This window comes from Tachysurus vachellii, chromosome 11, assembly GCF_030014155.1.
Source record: "Tachysurus vachellii isolate PV-2020 chromosome 11, HZAU_Pvac_v1, whole genome shotgun sequence".
NCBI classification, from domain to species: Eukaryota; Metazoa; Chordata; class Actinopteri; order Siluriformes; family Bagridae; genus Tachysurus; species Tachysurus vachellii.
In genome coordinates this window covers 13459203-13483008 of record NC_083470.1, presented here as the reverse complement: position 1 = coordinate 13483008, position 23806 = coordinate 13459203, and the positions used below count along the sequence as shown (strand labels likewise).

Here is a 23806-nt window from a genome sequence, read left to right as displayed (position 1 = left end):
TAAGTGGGTGAGTGTGTGTGTGTGGGTGGGTGAGTGTGTGTGTGGGTGTGGGTGAGGGTATGGGTGAGTGCGGGTGCGGGTGTGGGTGTGGGTGAGTGCGGGTGGGTGTGAGTGAGGGTGGGTGTGTGAGAGTGAGTGTGTGTGTGTGAGAGTGAGTGTGTGTGAGAGTGAGTGAGTGGGTGTGTGGGTGAGTGAGCGGGTGGGTGAGTGTGTGGGTGAGTGCGGGTGCGGGTGTGGGTGAGTGCGGGTGGGTGTGAGTGAGGGTGGGTGTGTGAGAGTGAGTGTGTGTGTGTGAGAGTGAGTGTGTGTGTGAGAGTGAGTGAGTGGGTGTGTGGGTGAGTGAGCGGGTGGGTGAGTGTGTGGGTGAGTGAGTGTGTGGGTGTGAGTGTGGATGAGTGCAGGTGGGTGTGAGTGAGTGTGTGTGTGTGGGTGAGAGTGCGGGTGAGTGTGTGGGTGAGTGGGTGTGGGTGAGTGCGGGTGTGTGTGAGTGAGTGTGAGTGTGGGTGAGTGTGTGGGTGTGTGTGACAGAATCATAAATAAACATAGAAGTGTTCAGTCTCAGTCGATGGTATATTAAAACGTGTAAGCAGAGGGATAAGGCAGTAGCACATCAATGTGTATGTTAATCTTGCCTCATGCAGCTTTATTTAAAGTAATAAATCCAGAGATTCAGTCATCCCATTCATGATGTGGCCATGTTTCTATGATGCCTAGTGGCCACAGGTCTGCTACGTACTGTATACATGCATTGGCCAGAACAACATGTTATAATCTGACTTCATTAACAGTAGGCTGTACAACAAATGCATTGTAATTGACTTTGTTTCCTGAAGGAAACTTGTCTTGTTGCATGTCTAAGTTTTTTAACGATCATATGTTGGTGAAAGGGTCGTTATCACACATGATTTTTGTCAAGAAGCCACTTGTATTAAGTTCTGACCAAAGACCAAGAATGCAGTCTGAAACATAGCAAGAGACATTTTTGTCATGTTTAAAAGAAAACAAAAAGAAAAAGAAAAAGATCAGATGTCTGAAGAGCATCATGGGTTGTTCTTCAAGGTCAATGATTCTGACTATCACAACATTTGAAATTTTCTGGTGTTACCCAATGAAATGTGTGGACACTGAGTAAAAACTATTTAATTTCGAAAGGTTAGTCAGATGCTAGGTGTCTTTGACCAAGTCATATGGTTTGAAATGAAAATGATAAACAGAATAAACAGTAATACCCTGACACTTGTTGTAAGATACTGGTATTTCAATGGCTTTTTAATTTCAAATGATTTAATGCTAGCAGACAACCTAATCAGTCTTTCTTCTCTTATTGGGTGCAAAACCAAATAACTGATTTATGGCTTCTCTATCAAAAATATTATCTTTATGGCATGAATAAAAAGTTTGGGAAAGTGAGAAGGTGGTGAGTTTTACATAAAGGCTATACAGTAGATTAAAATTGTCCTTTCCAAGCCTTGCATTTTTCAGGGATTGCATTCAACTGAGCAGATTGGTCCATTGTGTAAATTATAAATACAGCACTTTTGAAACTTTTTTAAAAGACAGAAGGTGAAGTTGAATATATTATTGGAGGTTCTGAGTTAGTATATGTGACAAGTGTTAATGTAGCTAAGCCTACCCTCTTATATTGTTCAAATACAGACCATTTTTATTAAACTAACAATTTAATTTACTGTTAATTTTGTTTTTCTCCTCCTAACACTGCCAGGAAATGTTTTCTTTTATTCTTGCATACAGTACAAACTGTGACACAATGCATATCATTTTTTCATATATATATATATATATATATATATATATATATATATATATATATATATATATATATATATATAAAAATGAGATTTAAAACAAAAACATTTTTCCTGTGGATACAATGGAAACAATAATTAATATTCCCATTTTACATGCGTTTTAAAAGACTTTTTTCAACCTTTTAAAATTAAATTAAATTAAAGTAAATTAAATTAAAGTAAATTAAATTGATAATATTTATATCTTTAACCTTTTATTATCTGTGCTCTGGTGTTTTGATATGACCTTTTAAATCAGTACAAATGAATTAATTTATGGCTGCAAGGCTGATATTTCAGAATAAGCAGATTTTACCTGTTTTGGGATAAACTTACACAATTTTACACAGATAATCTAACGATTTTTTTTTAGTTTTCTATATAATATATACCTCTAATAGGATAGGTAAAAAGATATATTTATGGAAAATTACAAATTTCTAAATTTGCAGCATTTGACAAGAGTTGATTCATTTTGCATTTTAATGTTACGGTTTTATGTTTTTAAATATTCTCTTCAAAATGATGCAATCTTGCGTGTGTGCGAGTATTGTGAGAGTGCCTTCCTGCCAGTAGGTGAAATTTCTCCAAGATGTATGTAGTTCATAGCTGACCTCCTGTACTCATATGAGTAACAAAAACACCCACGAATTGGTTTGTTGGGTCCTGAGGCTCCCCAGTATCTCTTTCCTAACACACACAAAAAGCACTGCTACACATAGTTCAGAGTGTATACTATTTTGACATCTGCTGTATTTTCAGTCTGGTTTATAGAGCTTGGCAGTAAGAAAACACTTCTATAGTCTTTTTCCCAATCCACGCAATTTCTCTTATACATTTTAAGTTATCAACGAACTGTGCATTAAAAAAGACTCAAAATTCTTTTGGAATATATATATATATATATACATATATATATTAAAGGAAAAAAATGTGATGTATCATAGTATACTCCTTATTAAAGGTAAGATGACTGAGAAAGTAGGAAGCAGGAATATTCCCTTTAGCAAAAGTAATTATCTCTGTATAATCACATCATTTTGACTGTGGATTCCTCATTGAGATGCATTCTGGTAAACGTCCAGCTAATTTGCAGTACACATTGATTTCAGAAGCAAAGTTAACAGTGGCCAGAATGACTGGACCTATTAGTCCACTTTTGTGGAGCTTTTATAGGAAGATCTATCCATACCCCTTGCTGTTATACCTTAGGGGTCCGAGAAATCAAGTGAGGAAGAAATTCATCATGGGCTTGCCAAACTCTTGGAAGGGTCCTAATGGGCTGGCAACTTATGCCTTATTTTTGCCAAAGCCATACTGAGATTCTCATCTTCCCGTGGCTTCTACTCCGATTCCCATAACTTTAAAAAATATAATACTCTCAGTTAAAGCTAGCATGCTGTGCTCTTCTTAGCTGATGATTACAAGAAGACTTGGCCTGTTACTTTAATGATTGGAGGATATTGGTAGTGAAGAAGAGAAACCAATAACTCCTTAATCATCATTACAATCACCTTTCAGCACAGCTTTTCTCATCATTATTATAATTTTTTTTTGTCTACACATGGCTGAAACGAAAGCCAGAAAAGCTTACTTTATGTTGATCAAACAACATGAACTGAGCATTTCTGTCTCTTTGAATCCTCAGAAGCTGTATCCCAGAGAGGTTAAGGCTTCTGGTGGCTTCAGAGCTGTAATATCCTTATATCTCTGCTTCACATTCAACAGCCCTCTGCACCAGCCAACAAAAGCAGGAAGCCTCCAATGGCAAATATGTTTGGTTTGTTATTCTTCTCACGATGGATGGAGAGAAAGCATGAGGAAAACCGAGGGACTTTATTATTTTCTTCCACTAACACAAATGTCTGATGAAGTCCTGATATACATTATTAGCAGTCTTTGATAGCATTTTGCCTTCAAAATGAAACGGAAACAGAATATAAAAGACCCAAAGACTAGGAGCAGCAGCAGCCCATCCATCTCTGAACGATCACATAAGACATTTTACACTTAATGATAATTAGCAATAAGAACGAGTGATTGCCATCTCTTTATTTTGTTTACACTCTTTCACAGTGTCTCTCTCTCCTACCTCCTCACACACTGGTTTGGTTTTTCTCATTTTAATTATTCCAGTATGTCGTACACCCGGACATACTCAAAGGTTCTTGGTTTGCCTAGCAGTAACATCTCACAAGATCCACCCACAGAAATGGGATTCCTTTACATCTTTAATTAAAGCATGCAAATGTTGTTGTTTTTTTGGCCTCAAAGCTGTCTAGATATGAGTCACATCAAGTACTTGTAAAGCTGTTGCCTGCAGCAGGCCAGGAACAATGAGGTAAAAACATACGTAACACCTGCAAAGCTGCATTACCTTGTTACAGAGATCTGCAGGCCTTTGGCCATGTTGATGGACCTGTAATAGATGTTGGCTGATAAAGGTTTTCCCAGGCAGTGTGCAGTGCCAACACTTCACTGCCCATATCAATTTGGCCAAATGCTTTTACAAGCACTCAGTCCTTACTAACAGTATGTGTTATTTCTGCAATCCAACTACTTTGATTTTTGACAAGGAAAAGTCAGCTATTAGAAAAAAGCCCTAATATCTATCCTTTTAAATGTAAATTATTTTGTCGTTTTGTTTTATTTTGCACTGCCTGATCTATTATTTATAACAGACTTTGTGTTGGCACTTTTGGTATGTGCAGAACTCCGGGGTCTCATTTATCAAGTTCTTATTCTGTGTAAGAATTTACCTCACTTCTTCACCTGCAATAGAAAATAATATTTATCACACACATGTACAGTATGCAGAGCTGTATGGAATGGATGTTAATAAATCCAACACACATTGAGCCAAATTGTTTTGCTCATGCATGATCATGCTCATTTACATAAAGAAATGCCGCTAAATCACCATATATGGTTGGTGTTTTTATGGCCATGTGCATGCACTCAATAGCAAAAACCCCTCACTATTGTCGTGTTTTTTTTTTTGCTGTATTTGGAAAAGTAATGCATGTAAGACGTGTCATTATTTATCTCATGGCTGTTTTGGAAAAGACCTGACCTGACCTGACAGCAGATTCTTGATTTTAATCTATTGAGTGTACATGAGGATGCAGTTTCTGCACTTTTTTTGGCTTTTTCAAAAGTTTTGCGAGTTGCTGGCAGAGATCAACTATAACTACACTGTGCAAACAAAATTGACTGATGAACCACTCTCAGCAAAGAGATTTCTGTGCTTCTTTCCTGCGCAAAGCTGTATGTGCCAAATATTCCAGTAAGGCAAGGTCATTTAGTATATTCCATTGATATGTTTTTACTATACATACCATCTGTCATTTGTCTTCACCTTGTTGTGAGCACCACAGCCAATATTTCCTGTCAGTTATGCTGACACGACTGACAATAAGTGGGATGGAAATGCCTCATAATTGGTTTACCCATGACTACACTTTTCAATCACAGGGAGTTACTGCATAAGCATGATCAGAGCTAGTAAATATGCACACGTCCTTACACACAAGAATAACTTGATCATATAAAGTTATGTAAATTGTATTCTGGGCAGCCTGATGGTGCAGTGGGCAATATTGCTGCTTAACTGAATTTGATCCTGAGCCACACTTCTTGCATGCTCTCCTCATGCCCATGTGATTTTCCTCTCATCTCTCAAAAACATGCCAGTAGGTGGATTGACTCTGGCCTAGTGAGTGTTTGTGCACATGCTGCCCTATGGACTGGCATGGCCCATTTATCCAGGGTGAATTCTTGCTCCCAGTTTATGCACCCTTGGTATAGGCACTGGACCAGTGCAAATATGACCAGGATAAAGCTCTTAACGATGATTAATGAATGTTTGAATACATCACGTTCATTGTATACAAATGGGGGTGTGCATGATTAATGCATGCTAACAATCTGTTGATAAATAAAACTCTTTGGTTATTAACTATTTATTTATAGTTAATCATAGACATTTGTTCAGACTGTGTCGAAGACATTCAGTGCTGTGCTACACATTACAGAATACTGTTGACACAATGCTGCTTGTATTTCTTCCATATCACTAATCTGTTCTTGCAGAAATCTTACAGATATCAGCATTGTTTCCAGCAACCATCATTTCTCTTCAGTAAGTACTTTACGTTGTTCAGGGTGATGGATCCGATGGCCACAAGGTGGGAGAATGAGATCATGTATCACTATTTTCCAGAGATATGTGTTTAACCTTTTACAAATAAATAAAATCTAAAGGAACCCTTTTTCTGTTATGAGAAATAGTTGCGGACACGGTGGCTTAGTGGTTAGCACGTTCGCCTCACACCTCCAGGGTTGGGATTTCGATTCCCGCCACCGCCTTGTGTGTGTGGAGTTTGAATGTTCTCCCTGTGCCTCGGGGGTTTCCTCCGGGTACTCCGGTTTCCTCCCCTGGTCCAAAGACATGCATGGTAGGTTGATTGGCATCTCTGGAAAATTGTCCATAGTGTGTGATTGCGTGAGTGAATGAGAGTGTGTGTGAACCCTGCGATGGGTTGGCACTCCGTCCAGGGTGTATCCTGCCTTGATGCCTGATGAAGCCTGAGATAGGCACAGGCTCCCCGTGACCCGAGGTAGTTCGGATAAGCGGTAGAAAATGAGTGAGTGAGTGAAATAGTTGCGTTAACACCTATATAACACTGCACCATAAAAATCCTTGTGCATTTGAGTGATAATGACAACTACTGGACTCTGCATTAAAGCCCATGTCACTCTGACAGCATAGCCCTGTAGAAACAGTGTCATGCCAGCCTGCTCCCTACCTACTTCAATTAAGATCCTGCTGCTTTGCGTTTCCTGCAAAGGAGCTCCTTTAACCTTGTTTTCCTTCATTAGCTGAGTAAACAAAATCATCCTTTTTGTTTCTCTTTCATTCCCTTCTCTTTCTCTTGCTCCCTCTCTTTCTCTGTCATTCACTCTCTCTTTAGCATAACTGCATGGCTGAGAGGATCTGTGGTCTCAGAGCCTGGAATGTCTATTTGCTTCTGTCTCTTGATCTCTGCCTTACCAAACCTCAGTAGGCATATTGTCCATGCAGAAGACCCTTATCACAGCTGTGGCAATCGTCTTTCCAAGCCTCCAATGCCCCCAGACAGTGCACTTCATTTCAGGTCTTCTTCTCATTGTGTTTTCAAGGTCAGTGAGCCAGAAAACCAATTAGTCAGGGTTCTTTTATCACCTGAATGAAAGTGAGTCCTGTTGAAAGTGGCAGGGATACATGCTAGGCACACAAATCCTGACTCTGCCAATTTTGAATTTCATGTGCACAGGATTCCTGTAGTCATTAACTGCGATGACTGTTGAATGATAGATTTTCTTACCCAGAAGTCCTTAACCATTTTTTGAGTGCAACCCACCCAACCCCCCAATCAAAATGATAGATGGATAAAGATTAATAACTTTTTCAATATTTTGGACTGCTGACTCAGTGGGATGGTTGGTTCAGATGCTTGCTGAGTGGTGCCTAGGAAATAATGTAAACTATTTTCAACAACGAGTCTGACATTATACTTTACCTGAAATGAATTTCATTCAGTATTTAATTACCAAATCTGACAAATTCTATAAATGAATTATTTAATTAGTTCATAATGCAGGTAGGTGGTAACCTTAATATTTTATACACTTCCTCAAAATAAACATTATCCTGTGACTAACTGCTTTAACCAGTTCTTTACCCATCATGATTCAACATTGTATTTAGGTAAAGGATTGATTGGGTTACCACTTGTAACCCACTATACTGCATTATTCTCATAGAAAATGGAAAGTGGATATGATAATTATGCACCTTTTTATTCTCGTACTAGTGTCTCCTACCACAAGGTTATAATAAAATCACATAATTTGAGTTTCTTCTGAGTGGAGAGCGATTCTGTGCCCACTGACTCTGACTCCAGCTCTGCTAAAGAGGAGGGTTCAGTCAGGCCTCCTTTTCTGCCAAAGTATGACTTCAGGCAGTAGGAGGAACTGTTGTGTCACCCATGTGCAAGGTGCTCCATCACTCATCCGAAACAAAATGTTTATGATGATGATGATGATGATGATGATGATGATGATGATGATGATGATGATGATGGCAGCACAAAGGGCAATGCAAGGTATCTCTTGCTTCTTCTGCCCAGCAAGGGCTCCACCCTGCATTAGCATTAAATTACATAACTCAATGCCACTGAAAAAATAGTATACCAACTTCATCTCAGGACATTTTTGGTGTTTTAATATTCAGAGAAGAAAAGTGGCAAAAGTGTTTCTTATTGAAAAGACCAAATTGAAATGTTTTTTAAATAGGATGTGTTGGCTGAAGGAAAATATGACTCCAGGGTGCCCAACAGTATGTTTGTGTGTGTGCACACATGGGTTTTCATGGCACAGTCCAGGTTTCTCAATCAATTCCATGAGTGTCTGATCCCCAAATGTAGATCTGAAAATAACCTGCAGCTCATTATTATGCATCATCCTGTCCAAAACTCTCAGCACAAAATCATACACAGTGTAATTAAATCTTATGTCTGTATAGAGACATGTCTCAGATTCTTTCTCAGAAATGTTTTAAAGGAAATATTGTGGAGTTTTCATCCATCTTTGTTCAAAGACAAAAATAATACAAGTCTTCAATGAACTACATGAAGCTATTTAGTAATATAACACACTCTTCTTTTTTCCAACAAGAGCAAAAAATTATAAAAGCTAATAAATTTCTTAAAAATAGATATGTTGATTTAAATAAACAAATGTCAGTGCTGCATTAAAGCTCAATGCTAAGCAGCTTATATAGAAGGGAGACCTCTGCTGTTTGCAGGAAAGTATTTCCCACTGTCCATTTAGCTAATAAGAGACCTCCTACGACAGCATTATAAAACAGGTTATTCAAGCTGAAATTTACATTTAAATGAATAAATTCAATAAATTATATTCATGTGTTAAACATGTCACAATAGTTTTCATCAATCCTGCTAAAGTTTTCTTGATTCAAGTACTTTTACTTTAGGTAATCTAATCTGATCCTTCATATTAACAGTCAGCACAGAGGCGCTGATGTGTAGAGATGAAGTACTCCCTTTCTTAACATTCCTCTTAATGAAGGCACAGACAAGTGCAGCGCTGGTGTTAGTTATATGGTGCAGTTATGTTTCAGGACTAGTAAGTGGACAGCTCCCATATCTCCTCAAGCACTTTTCATTTTAGTGCACGTAACAGAGGCTCTGACGTGCAGGTTATGATTAACAAGTCCTATTTACTGTGAAAGAAAAGTGCTATATAAATGACCCAACTACTCTTATGCTAAGACAGCAAATTATATATACGCAATGGCCACAAATTGCCATGCTAATGCATTGAGTAATGCGCTGCTGTGTGTGCTGTAAGACATGTCCTTGTCCTGTTTTATTCACATTCCTGAACTTGTTTCTCTACTCCCTGCCACTCAGAATGAGAAACATTCTGACCTGGTTAACGTGAACCATTTTTGATTAGGTGTTTTTTTCAGCTACAGTGTCTGAGTGGCGTAGACACATTACTTAGTAATCTAGATCGAAAAAACAGTTTTATAGTTGTTAGATTATTTATGACAGAGGTCCCCTTGCTACTCCACAGATCTAGAAATGCACCGGAAGATGTTTGGGAGGCTATAAATATTTCTTAGGACAGCTGCAATTGCCAAAACAGGGCCTCCAAAGTCATGCTTATTTGTCTCTCAACCCACACACCTCCATCGGTACTTAAGCTCACACATTTTGAGCTGAAGCTCCTTTCATTCTTTCTGTTTGCTGATAAATAATTCACCCTTTCCAAATCATTGTGAAGGTGGTCCTTGAAATGCAGCGCTCTGTGTATTTATGTGCAGTTGTGTGTGTCGATAGGAGTACAAAAGTGAGAAAATAGTGTTCATTTTGACTTTCAGAATAAAACAACTGATCTTTGACTGATCAAAGTTTGACACTGACACTTATCTGCTCTGAAATGCCAGTTGCCTGTCTCAATAGTGGCATGTCCTTGCCCATCTGTCTGCATATTCTTTATCACAGGGTCTTAGTTTTATGTAGATAAAAGACCTACCTAAGGTCACAGAATTGAGACCTTGAGGACTATGAGGTCCGTGTGCTTCTTTAAAACAGGGAATCTTATGTAATGAAACAGTTTTGTGTGGACTGCTGAACACCATACACTGATAGTGTTTATAACGTTATATCTTTCTTTGCATGCATTTTGTAATTCTGTATTTATGCCCTGATGTCACTGGCCAACATGATTAATGCCCTAGCATACAATGATATGTTGAAGCACTAATTTCACTTGTGCCTTATCCAATCACAGAGGTTAATGAGCCATAACACCCTCTCTCTTGGCTGAATGGCAGCATAAAAGTTGTGTGTTCTCATCCCTTGCAGACCCTTGATTTACCTGACCTATAATTCACAATGTAAACCCAACAAGAGATCTCAACAGCCTTAGAAAGCATAATAGAAAAATGAAGTCTAATTTTGCACTTGAAATTGCCTCTTTGGGTTCTACAGAAATCTACAATAAACTCTTACAACTAACCCAAACGTCTATAACCAAAGCTTTGTTTTTATGGGGAACCCTGAAGCACTGCATAACCCTCCAAATTTACCCTCTGAATTTAATCAGTTTTAGAAGCTATTATCCTCCAAAGGACTTTAGAGGAACAGAAGGGTTTTAAGTAACACAATTTTATATGGCTATAGCCATAACTAGAACCTTGAGGAACCTAGGGTAAGGGTTTAAGGCTATATATCTGGTAAACGCTCCATCGCTGGAGCTCTAGGCATTCCAATCAAGGTTAGCATTATAATCTTAAAACTAATTTTTTCATCTAGAATTTTTTCATCTAGAAGAACATATGTGTTCTTCAGTTTGTCCCTGTAAGAGAACTCTTGAAACTAAAATGTAGAGCCATATAACAGACTTTCCTTTATGCAAACATGGAACGATTTGGTGCAGCAACTACAAATGGAAGTGAAGACAGTAGTATGTGATTTGTGGCTGGTTACACCACCGACTGATAACCATTATTACCATGGCAACCAGTGGTAGGAACACCTACTGGCATCGTCGTGGTATTCAACAACTGGTGAATGTAGCATGCAACTGGTGAGCAAAACTAAGTAGAGGTAGCTAAGAAGAAACTCTATCTAACAAAATGACCTTTTTACAACAGATATCTTATTCCAGAAAAAAAAGGTACTAAGTAGAACCCCTTTGGAAAGTTAGAATCAAAACTTATTTTCCAAATAGAAGCTGATAGCTCAACATTCACTTAATAGGGCTCTAGTCAGGGAAGTGGCAGGTTGTAACATTGCACATGTTATTAAAATGATTTCTGTTTAACACTGTAAATTGTTTGTCCCTCCTGGGGGAAGAGCACTGTAAGAAAGTGCCTTGATTTCAGAGTATCTTGTAAGTCGGATTTTTCAGGAGACCGAGAACCCCTCAGTATCCCAAGAGCCAGGGATTAAACCTTGGTTGATAAATATCTTCATAGCTGGACAGGGGAGGAGCCATAACCACACAGATTACTCTTCTGCATGATCATGGCTCCGCCCACTTTCTCTCTCTCTCTCTGTTTCTCTCACTTTCTCTCTCTCTCTCTCTCTCTCTCTCTCTCTCTCTCTCTCTCTCTGAGGTAATCCAGTTCCGTTCAGCGCGGGAGCCGTAACGGATGCTGCGTATCTTTTCGTCTCCTCTCATCGCATACTAAGCAGAAGTCTCATGCGAAACACCCACTTAATTCTCCATCGCAGGAAAAAAAAAGTCGTCCAGTTTGTTCATCTAAACAGCGCTTCATGGGAATACGGGCTCAGAGCTAAACCTGCATCATCCAGCCTGAATCGTGCGCTTAAGAGGAAGTTGTGCGCCGTTTGATGCTGTGGCGCGCGAGTCGTCGAGCAAAGCCATCATAGCCGTCGCATTGCTCTTGACTTTCTCTGGTTTCTATTCGGATCGGACGCGGGCTGACCGGACGGAGTATATTTCAGCCTGGACTATCTGGATGTTTTGACGAGGTCTAGAAAGAATTCCCGAGATTGTTGAAGGATTTCTCCGTTTTGCATTGCTCTCGACAGAAAGCAACCGCATCCAAGCCGGGAGGGATTCGAGGGAGTGCGGCTTAAAGGAGGACTCGCATCCCTCCCTCCTCCTTCATCTGGACCTTCTGGATCTTCGTGTTGGCTCGGGATTTTAAAGCAGACGTCTCGCGGTAGGAGAATTGATTTGCAGCTGGAGAGATGAAAGTTTTTACGGCTGTGATGCTTCTGCTTGCATCCTGGAGTCTGGAGTGGGAGCCTGTGATTGCTGATTCCATTATTCACATCGGTGAGTTTAACCCTCTGTTTGAAGCCACGTCAGTTTCGGGATCCCTTTGGTGTTTGTTATTCCGAGATGCATTTAGTCTCTGCGTGGTTAAAAGCCACTGCTATTATTATGCAATTAACTCAATGCAGATGTCTGCGGCTTTTCTGCTGTATGACAGTCGACTCGTTTAGGCGACTGGATTTTGTTACAGAAAGACGCACTTGTACATGGACTGGTGTCTTCCCGACAATGCGCCTATTATATTCGCTTTGGTGCTCGAGAACAGGTGGTTGGTTTGACCAGAAGAAATTGTTCTATCATGATAATTCGCGCTTAACGGCAAAGCATCGATAATTGACTTAAGTAGCCTCACATATTGAATATCAGTAAAGTGAAGGTGTGTTTGTGTGTGTGTGTGTGTGTGTGTGTGTGTGTGTGTGCGCGTGTGTGTGTTTTTCGGGGTGAGGATGGGGGGCGGAAATATGTACAGAAGTGTGGAAGCGCGCGTGCCCGTTTGGATAAAATGAGCACGAGTGGACGCGCTCGGAATGATGTTAAATCAAGCGCGGACGCCTCTAAACTCCTGCACCGTGAGCGCGCGTATGTGTGTGTGTGCGTGTGCGTGTGTGTGTTTGAGGGTGGGGAGGTGGAGCACTAGTGAATAAGGGTGCACATATACATAATATGCAAACTTAAGCCTAATTCGTGCGTAAACCTTCAACAACTGACGTGAATTGCACGCGCACAATTATTTCTCATTTGCTTTATGTTATTAAAATGTAAGTACAACGAAAATCAACCACATAAACGAGAGTTTGCACCGTTACTTTGGAAGAGCTCATATAGCTTTAAAAAAGGCAATGCAGACGAAGCAACAAACAGGTGGCTTACATTGAACTCTCATGTCAGTCTCACACTGGCCTTATTCTCATTTTGTCTCAACTGTCTCTTACATCACTCATTAAACCAATGATATTTCCCATATACCCCTGGATTCTATTGTCATCTCACTGTTGGAACCCTCCCTGATCCTCGTTGCAAAGTCTGAAAACTGATGAGTTCTAAGAGATAAGATCCCCAAACAGTTCTGCGCTGTTGCAAAGCCACACTGCTGTATTAACACGCTGCTTATTTACCTTAGTTATCTTTCCCCACAATACTGTCATGCTAGCACTTCACAAACGACATGTTTAATATATTTAGAGCTGAATTGTTGAGCGCTTCAGATGGCATGGGCTGTATCTTGGTGACGCATTGCTTTTATGAGCTCTAGTACCAAAGTCACTGTCATTTATTTCTGTCACTGAAAAACCACAATGTCAATGCTGGCCTGCGCCTACAGGGACGCCAAGTGCGCACTTATTCCTCCTAAGTAGACTCCACACTCATGTTTCACGATAAGGTAGTTTAGAGTGACTCTTGAAGGGCAATTCGCAAACGTTTGGATTGGCAGAGAGAGAGAGGGAGAGTTAGTGAGGAGAAAGAGAGAGAGAGAGAGAGAGAGAGAGAGAGAGAGAGAGTTAGTGAGGAGAGAGACAGAGAGAGGAGAGGAGAGAGAGAGAGAGAGAGAGAGAGAGAGAGAGAGAGAGAAAGAGAGAGAGGGAGAATATATATAGAGAGAGAGAGAAGAGAGGAGAGAGGGATATAGAGAGAAGAGAAAGAGAGGAGAGAGCGTGCGTGCGTGTTTGTTCAAAAACCACAGGGTTTACGATTCAGTTCACTCCCCCTAGTGGCCGCTAGTTTTTATATCTTTATTCGCCTTTACGTGACCAGGTTGATTATTTATACGTGCGGAAAGATCTGGCATTGTGCATTTTTATATATTGCTTGAGAAACTGCGAAGATGAATGCCTTCCACCACACGTGCCAGGATAGTAGTTGCTTGGAATAATTTACTACATCAACACAAAAAATACATTTTGTATAATTTTCCTTAGGTCAGGGTTTGACCACATACACCTGTGTGACACTGGCCTTTTTTTTTTTTAAATAAACAGAAATATCTAGTGTTGTTATACAGTGTAAAATGTGTGACGTTTGATTGGTCTCTCCACAAGGATGAGCTCTGCCCTAACTGATGTCACTGAATGTGTCGCTGACACTCTTAGTTTTGCTGAGACAGATTGGTTTTTAGACTGCTTTTTATTCAGTGATCCACAAATGCAAATGAAACTGAATTAAAGAGTAAATAAACAAACAAGGGTATATATGATATCTGATAATCTCATCACCATCTCAAGCACTGTCATGTATGTTACATGGTTCTGTCCGAAGCCAAAGGGAATTGCGGATAATAATCTCCTGCATTGTCTGGCAGGTGGGCCAGATGGGTAGTCCCATCGCGGCAATCTATTTTTGGACATCTTTCTTGGCCTCCATCACAAGAACACAGTGGTAATGTGTTGTGTTTGCCTGCAGGCTACATATCATGCCAGGATTTAATATGCACTACTTCATCTCATAGGCAATTCTGCACCCTGTATAGAGCCACTTCAGCCCTCTCTTTTTCAGTGACATCAGTGACTTATGATATTAAGTCATACTTTCCCAAAACAGATTCATTCTTCAGTTTAAGTAAGCGTGACAGCTAACAGAAGCAGCAGTGCAGCAGTAAACAGTGAACTTTCCCCAGGCTCTGAAGGATCCGCCCCTTTGTTTTGTGATTTAATAATTTGACCTGGAACAAAGAATCTAGCAGCTTAAAGCTTTCCACACTGCTTACTGAATCTCAGCATGAACTCCTGGGGTTGCCAGGTCGGCTAGTGTTCCATCCAAGGTGGAAATATTGATGATGTTGACTGTTGGAAATGTATTCAAGTCTAGGGTTGTGGGCTACTTCTCACAAAATCCTCACAGTCAGCAGAAAGCTTTCACTGTAGACAGATGCAATGAAAATCTAACGTGTTATGAATATATTGATTCTAGTGATAAGTATATGACAACCTCAGACATACACATCTCAGTTCATTGTAATTCGGATTTATTTATATAGAGATGTTAACATTAGACATGGTCATAAAGCAGATTTCTAGAAATCTTGATGCAGATTTATGTCCCTGCTGAACAAATGAGATTCACTAAAGGCAATGAAGAAATCCCTAAGACAACTTACATCCTGGTAGTTATCATTTTGATCTGAAGAAACTTTGTTGTAATGGTTTAGTAAATGTAAATCAGTAGTTTTACAAAAGTTAGCAAACAATAACAAAGGGAAATGTTTAATGTATTACTACAGGGAGCAAACAGAAACATTATATTTCATCATCTTCTGTAACCATTTTATTCTGATCAATGTCAAGACGTATCTCAAAAGAGCCAGCCAGAGGCGACTGTAGTAGGGAAAAACTTCCTGAGACGACATGAAAAAGAAACCATGAGAGGAACCAGACTCAAAAAGGAATCCATCCTCATCAGGATGACACCAGATAGTGTGATTATAATTTCTCTTCTATAATGACTATGACTTTTACTATATACACACAAAGCACTGTTTTGTAAACAGGAAAGCATGAGCTTATGAGCCACTTTATATTCACCATTGGAAATAAAACACAGCCTGTCTACCTCCTGACATTTTGAAAACCAGAGACTTCAGAGGAAACCCATGCAGACGTTGGGTGAACATGCAAAACTAAAACAGCAATATAGCATAATTGTGACAGGGTTGTTTTTGGTACTATTACTCTATTATTACAAAAATTGCACTTAAGAAAAATTACAATACTGCACTGATTGAAATCTGTAATTAAATCTTTAAATACTTATTCTACTACCTACCTGGCAACTCTGTTTATTAATGTTATTATAATGAACTAATTTTCAAACCTATTTTAAGCCTTTTTAATTTAGTGTTCAGCAGTTGAGAGAAACTTTAGAAAGTTTTGGAAAATGATAATTAATATTATAATTCTGATATTCCTTAATTAGGGGGGCACGGTGGCTTAGTGGTTAGCACGTTCGCCTCACACCTCCAGGGTTGGGGGTTCGATTCATGCCTCCGCCTTGTGTGTGTGGAGTTTGCATGTTCTTCCCGTGCCTCGTGGGTTTCCTCCAGGTACTCTGGTTTCCTCCCCCGGTCCAAAGACATGCATGGTAGGTTGATTGGCGTCTCTGGAATATTGTCCGTAGTGTGTGATTGCGTGAGTGAATGAGAGAGTGTGTGTGCCCTGTGATGGGTTGGCACTCCATCCAGGGTGTATCCTGCCTTAATGCCCGATGACACCTGAGATAGGCACAGGCTCACCATGACCCGAGGTAGTTCGGATAAGCGGTAGAAGATGAATGAATGAATGAATATTCCTTAATTATTTAGAAATGACCTGGTTCTTTTTGGAAAGGCTCCTTAAGGTTTGAATCCCAAATCATTCTTGCATCATCTTTCTGTCATGATGTTCATGTAGTATAGAGTATAGAGACATGTTTTTGAGAGTTTTGTTTTCATTTGTGTGACAAGGAAAGAAATAAATGTCAATACTTGCTGCTATGTTAAAGAGTGTGAACTCAGGTTCTGATTTATGTGCAAAAATGCAGGCATTTAAATTGGGAGTATAAGGTCAGCAAACAATATCGCTGGGTTATTTCATCGTGCTTTTGCACAAGCATTGATGTTACATGCTCTTTATTAGGATTTGTGCTGCCGTTTGGTAAAGCGCACTTGGCCACACATTATGGCACTTGAAAGACAAAGCTTTCCACTGTCACTTCATGTGGCATTTAGAGTTTTGCTATTTCCATAAAAGCTGTCTCTTGCATTATATGCTTATCTGGATGACTATAGAGTGAAGTGAGTCAGACATGGCTGGGGTTGTTTTTAGTGTTTGGCATAGCGCATACCAATATATCCCTGTGTTAGGGCTGCAATATGCAGTGATCGTGGAGTCAAGGGCAAGACAACGAAAGAGCACAGGAATAATTAAAGTCTTACAAGTGTCACTGTGTGATCTTGTGCCTTCTTCAGTTGATTAAAAGAACGAAAGGTCTGTTCCAGCCAGGGTGTGACAGTCCTGGAGCCTCTCTTGGGTGTACTCTTTCTTCATTTCTATTCTTACAAAGGAATTTTGTAGCAGGATCACCTGAGGTCCTTTTGCATGTCATCTCACTTCAAACTAATCTCTAGGGTAGTGGAGTCATTTGCAGCAAATCTGGGATGTGAATGTCTGTCAGGATGAACCATGTCAGACCTTTTTTGAAATTCTTAGTCGTGTTCTACAAGAATAGATTGTTAGAATAGATTAGAATTTACCAGAATAGATTTTATTGGAGCCATTTTAGTAAATCCTAATAAGACTGAGAACAAAATGAGCTGTATGCCCCAGAATTGTGGAAAGTGTGCAAACACTGTTACAGAGATTTACTGTTTTTCCTTTTTTTTTTTATTTTTTTTTTTTTTATAAACAGAATTATGTAAACAGGTTTTATGAAGCAGGAATGAATGATTAAATGTTGCTTATTTCATTACAGATAAAAGGGCTTGTAATTGTGATGGCAGCAGGCTGCTTGGTTGTCTGATCCTTAAAAAAGCTGTCCTATCATTATCAGCCTGTTTGAATCCTTCATCTCTCTTTTTGTCTTACAAAGATCAATGTATATTTGACACTTAACACTTGACTCTGCTTGACTATTTTCTTGCGTTTTATTTTTGGATTGCTGATGCCGACAACTTGAGTTATTTCCTACGTACTGAGTAAACATGCTCCCAGTGAACTGTAACACAGAGCTAGACTGAGCACATCAGTCAAGCTTCACTACAGGGGTTAAAGGGAGCTATGCGGTGTCATAATTACAATACGCTGAGCTGGAAAGAAAATATTTTACAATAGTGACTGCTGTACCGTCACCCGTAGTAGTCGTACGGGAAGGTTAAGACTGTATGTTATTCATGTCAGGTGGATAGATAAAACAGCCAGAAGGCAAGAAAAGAAGGATTGGCTTGGCACTCAGGATTCATCTCAGCATAGCAGATCTCACAAGAACATGCAAACTAGAGTCAGACTTCAAGTTCCCTACAAACAAGCTCTTGCAACATACCGTAATCCTCAAAGGGAAGCAGGTCCCCTTTGAGAGGTGGTGGCTCTGATCATTGCTGTCTTTCGCACATGGAGCCTTGGGCCCCATACTTTGACTCCTGCTTCTCTCTCTCTCTCTCTCTCTCTCTCTCTCTCTCTCCCTCTCTCTTTCTCTCTCTCTCTCTCCCCCTCTCTCTCTTGTTCAAGCTCTGATCAACTCCTCTGCACTGTACTGCACGCATGTGATGAGCTTCAGAAGTCTTCCTCTGTTCCGTACCAATTTCTTTGTGTTAGCAACTTATTTCACACTCCTTAAACAGCAATGTAAACTATAATATTCACAATATTCACTAGTTTGAATTAGCTTGTAATTCATCACACTGGACAATATAGTTGTCTGCCTCCATCTACCAAACAAATGTCAGTGATCCAACCAGAAACCCTTATTTTATCTGATAAAACTATTGAACTAATTGAACCATCTTTAAAAACACACCGGCTCCATTACTCCTTTCTTAAAGATAGTTCTTCTATGCCACATGGCAAATAGAAGGATTCAGTACTTTAAGACGTCGTATAGGATACTACAGAAACACTCCACATTCTGAGCATGTGATTCTGTAAGCCATCACTCTTCTAACTCTATCTGCTTATGTGTCTTATTTTATATCACATGATTCTTACTGAGAAGCACTGATTGAAAGTGTACACGCATTCACTGGCTTGTGGACTTATGGAATAAAAGTGAATTATATATGGTGTAATCCTTATGCAAATACCTTATTCAGTTACTTTCTGGCATAAGCATAAGTCTGGCAAATCTTAAAAGTTAAGCTGTAAATCCTCTTTGGAAGAAGCTTGCTTTAATCGTGTGGATATTGTGTCGTCCTCACTAATTCCTTTGATTGTCCCTGACCCTGTATATAGCCCTTTGATACCATGAGAGGTCACATCATCTCTGCTTTGTGTCACGGTAAATCCTCATCTCGACAACCTTCTGGTCTCAACCAATAAAACATTAAACATTAAAAACTATTTGTTACTGACCATGTCTGGCTGTTGGCATCATGGAGGCTAAAGTTCAGCAAAAATTGGATGCCAGGATTTTATTGGACAAAGAAAGGCATGTTTTATAGAGAGAAATGGAGGGTTGACCAGATGGAAATATGGCTCGGAGTTAATTGGGTGTGGAAGGACTAATGTAAAACTCCAGCTCCATTTGTTTACCCTGCCATAGATCTGTATGCTGTGCTCACAGTTTTTCTAGTCAGGGAAAGTGACTGTATAAAGGCTGTGACTGAATCATGGGGCTTTGTTTGGCAAGCTGACATATGACATAAGCTTTAAGGAACCCAGTTATTGTTGCATCACATTTATTAGCACTCATTACAGTTTATACTTAAATAGATGTTTAATGCTTCTTTCATTATAGATCTAGGTGTGTCTGTTATTGTTTGTTTGGTTCTCTGGTTAAGGATTTTGAAGGTTAAAATCTCATTTCCACATTTCCAGAGCCACGGGGAACAATTTTTGTCAGCATTGCCATGGCAACACTATTAAGTATTGCATTGTACAGTTTAATGCATTTTTGTCTGAGCATTAACTCTATTGACAGATTTGTAAAATCCGTGTAAATCCAGTCTTGATTTTATCAAGGTCATCTACAAGCAAATCCAGACCAAGTCTGCACTTGAGCAACTCAAGCAAATCATTTTTCACAGACAATGGAGCAGAAGTCTGGGTTCTGTTCATGCTATTTAAAAGCCAGAAGTGAGAAGCACATGTGATTGTATTGAATTATAACACTACTAGTAACTAATACATAATGTATTTACCCTCAGGCATTATCATTTAAGAAACTGTACATACAGTATACGTCTTTGTGGTTAAGCCAGCATAAGTAGCAATACACAATACTGAGCTGGTCATATGATTATATTGAGGTTTAAAACCAAAAACCTGGTTTTATTAGAACAAAGCCCAGACCTCAATCTCATGGAGAATCTGTAGCAAAACCTGAACATTGCTGTTTACCTGTGGTCTCCATGCAATCTATCTGAGCTTGTGCAATTTTGCCAAGAAGAATTAGCATCCAGAATTGTAACGCTGATAGAGATGCATCCCGGCAGCTCTAACTGCAGCCAAAGGTGGATCTTCCAAGTGTTGACCCAGGTGGTTGAGAATGCAAACAAAACATTTCTGCTTTGTTGTTTAATTAACCTTTGTGTCACAAAAGAATGTATTTTTGCAGCTTCAAATAAACATATGGGGTAAATTAATTAATAAAAAAAAAATCCCATTTAGTGTGTAAATGTGAAAAAGTTCAAGAGTACTTATGTAAGCTACTGGAATTAATGGGGTTCTGGTAGTTCTTTACAGTCAGTAGTTTGTTTTTGTTTCAATGAGTTGCAACAGCTCATGTGTCCCCATTAACATTTTGGCATAGAAAAACCAACTCTATAAAATGTTGCAATATAATTAAAAATTCAGTATGGCACCTAATATTTATAGAGTCATAATATAAAATAATGTTATGTTATTCATTTTTGTGCATTAATTTATGGCAGTTTAATTCATTTAAAATAGGGTAAGAAGAAGCCCGGTTAATAACAGTAAAGTGTGTTTGGTCAAAGATAATCCTGGGAGCATGGACTTAGTAGCATTTAGTAATCATCAGTTTAGATCAAGTAATATAATTAAATAAGGGCATGTTGTCTTGTGGGGGCACAGTGGCTTAGTGGTTAGCACGTTCGCCTCACACCTCCAGGGTTGGGGGTTCGATTCCCGCCTCCGCCTTGTGTGTGTGGAGTTTGCATGTTCTCTCCGTGCCTCGGGGGTTTCCTCTGGGTACTCCGGTTTCCTCCCCCGGTCCAAAGACATGCATGGTAGGTTGATTGGCATCTCTAGTGTTTGATTGCGTGAGGGAATGAGAGTGTGTGTGTGCCCTGTGATGGGTTGGCACTCCGTCCAGGGTGTATCCTGCCTTGATGCCCGATGACACCTGAGATAGGCACAGGCTCTCCGTGACCCGAGGTAGTTCGGATAAGTGGTAGAAAATGAATGAATGAATGAATGAATGAATGAGAAAACACATTTATATAGTAGGAAACCAACATAATTAAGAAAACACCTACATGGTTGGTAGAGTTTTGGTGCATAAACGGTCGTTTTACAATACATGTCAATTGCTTAGCATGGGATTTTGGCAAGCTTTTCTCATTTAAACTCCATTTAAGTGTAAAATATTTTTTGCAATTGTGTAAATTCTTAGGGTAGAATCCAGATAATTTCAAACACTAGAGCTGTGCCTACTAAGTTTTTTTTGTTTGCTGAAAGATTAATTACATGCTTTTTCTCCTGTTAGCCAGATACTTTTTATTCTTAAACACTCCTTTTTGTTGAAACATTTACTGTTAAATCTGCTAAAAGATTAATCCTGAGGAACCCATAAAAGTTTTACATAGAACCTTACAGTATTTAAGACACGGCTTCTCTTTGAGAAAGATTTGTAAGTAGAACCCTCTGGGAAGGTCAGACAACATCGTTCCACTCCTAAAGCATAGTAGTGTAGACTGTATTACTTCTACAACAGCTGATCTTCCTTATTGTTGGGGTGGTCCCTTCAAGGGTAATCTATTTGTACCAGTAGTATATATCTTATACTTAGTAAGCTGCATGTAGTGTAAACTGAAAGCTCTAAAATATACTTCTAAAAGGTCATCATAGCTATCTACCTTAAATCATGTTTAAAGGCTCATTATATCCACATTTCCAATGGATAGATAGGTGTTAATGGTACAGACGATCAAGTCTGCCATCCCAGACACAAGTGAAGGTGCAATTTATTACCTTTAAACCATTATTTAATCCATTACTCTAAGATTACTTCAAGCTGCTTATATTAGCACATCAGTGCAAGAAAGTTTCTACATGTTGCATACATTTTAATCAGAATTCCTTGTTGAGCTTTTAACATCGCTTGAGCGTCATCCTCCATAAATAGACTCGGCTTCTCTTCCTGTGCTCCGTGCAACCCTGACCATCACTAAGAGTTTGGCTGTTTTATGCAGTATTGCCACAAAGGTCACATAAATAAACCTACACAGTGAGTCTATATTTGTATTAGATTTAAGTTCAAGCTATTGTATATTCCCCAGTTCACACTCCATGGCCTTTCCTTCATGAAACATAATCTCCTGTTTCATTTGGACATTCACTGATCCAGCACTAAAATCCTACTGGCTGTTCCTTTAACAGCTCTACCTGTGTTATGTAACCTCATGCCAGTGGCCCACAGTGAACCTTACACTCCAGATTTTGTCATGGAGTGTCATATGGCTTCTTTGCCACCAACTTATTCTTTGAAAAACAACAATAAATTTGGATTAAGCAGAAAGCAATTTTTATGAAAAATAGCTCACAGGCAGTAAGCCTACTTAGTAGTCAGGTCAGAATATGAGATGTCATTTTTTTTTGTGTTCTGTCTTCCAATAGAACATGTTTATCATCTACCTGCCAAATGAATCTACCGCAGTTCAATAAGTCACCATTCGTAAACTAGCTCTGTCTTATAAGACGTAGCTTGGTAATAAGCTTGGGCAGGGAAACTAATGGCGTCTTGGTTGCTGAATTATAATTGAAGAAATGAATAATTCTACAGGAATTAGAAAGGAGGACATGTAACTTTAATATTAAAACTGTGCTTTAATTTATCTGCTACACTAAAAGTGAAAATCTTGTTGGATTAATAGCTTTAGTGTGAATAAAGTAACATATTAATATATCAGTTAATGTAAATAGTAATCAGAACTGACATTTGCACACTGAAGTTTAACCAGTGAATGGAAAACAATGGAAAAACTGAAAATTTAAACTACGCTGTTAGTAAGCAGGTTTTACTTATAGAGATCAGGGAATACAGTGTTATTAAAAAATCTGTTTGTGTCCATTCCACCCTTCTATTATAGTATTGTCCATTTAGCAATGATAATATAATAAATAGCATTTTTCGCGTTCCATAATAAATAAATATGCTGTTTGACGCTTGTTTGTTTCATGTGTCTGTCTTTTGTCTGAGATGCTTACTCATGTCGTCTAACACGGAAATTGGCTTTCTCGTTATCTCGTATCCTCCTTCAAGAAAAGCCTCAAATAAGATGAAAGTTATGTTGCAATTTGTTAGAACTCGCTTTGAACTGCAGTGTATTTATCAGAACTGTTTATTAAAATACTAATGGATAGATACAAAGACAGGAAAGGGAGAATTGGTGTGTCATATGGTGGGAAAGGTCTTGCAACTTTGGAATAAGCCGATTGATGCAGTAGATGAAGGTACTTGAGAGCAGAAGAGGTAAAAAGGGGTAACGGGCAACAGCAGCAAGCTGGTCACTGTCGCTGTTAGCCAATTCTGACCTTTGCAAAACTGTGTTGAAATGTCTTTTACATTGTTGTTACTCAAGGTTTCTACAGATCAGATTGGTGCTGTCTGCATGTTTGTGGCTGGTTGTGTAGAATCTAGATGTGTAGACCCTAAAGGAATATTGCAGCCATTAAAAATGTATGATGAAAACATACATCTAGCTCAACTTATATTGCATGGTTGTGGTTTTGCATGCTTTAACACAAGCTGGTGTG

General features: G+C 39.1%; 1 protein-coding gene across 3 annotated transcripts in view; it reads left to right on the top strand.

Moving 5' to 3' along the window:
- The first annotated feature begins 11535 nt into the window (after positions 1-11535).
- grid2 (glutamate receptor, ionotropic, delta 2) overlaps positions 11536-23806 on the top strand; it is a 411138-nt gene continuing 398867 nt past the window's right edge. The window contains exon 1 of one of the 3 annotated variants that reach the window (XM_060882146.1): positions 11536-12188. In XM_060882146.1, the coding sequence (XP_060738129.1) occupies positions 12101-12188 (88 nt within the window). In that variant the 5' untranslated portion in view covers positions 11536-12100. The remainder of the gene's footprint in view (positions 12189-23806) is intronic. The other 2 variants (XR_009649218.1, XM_060882147.1) reach the window with 2 other exon arrangements.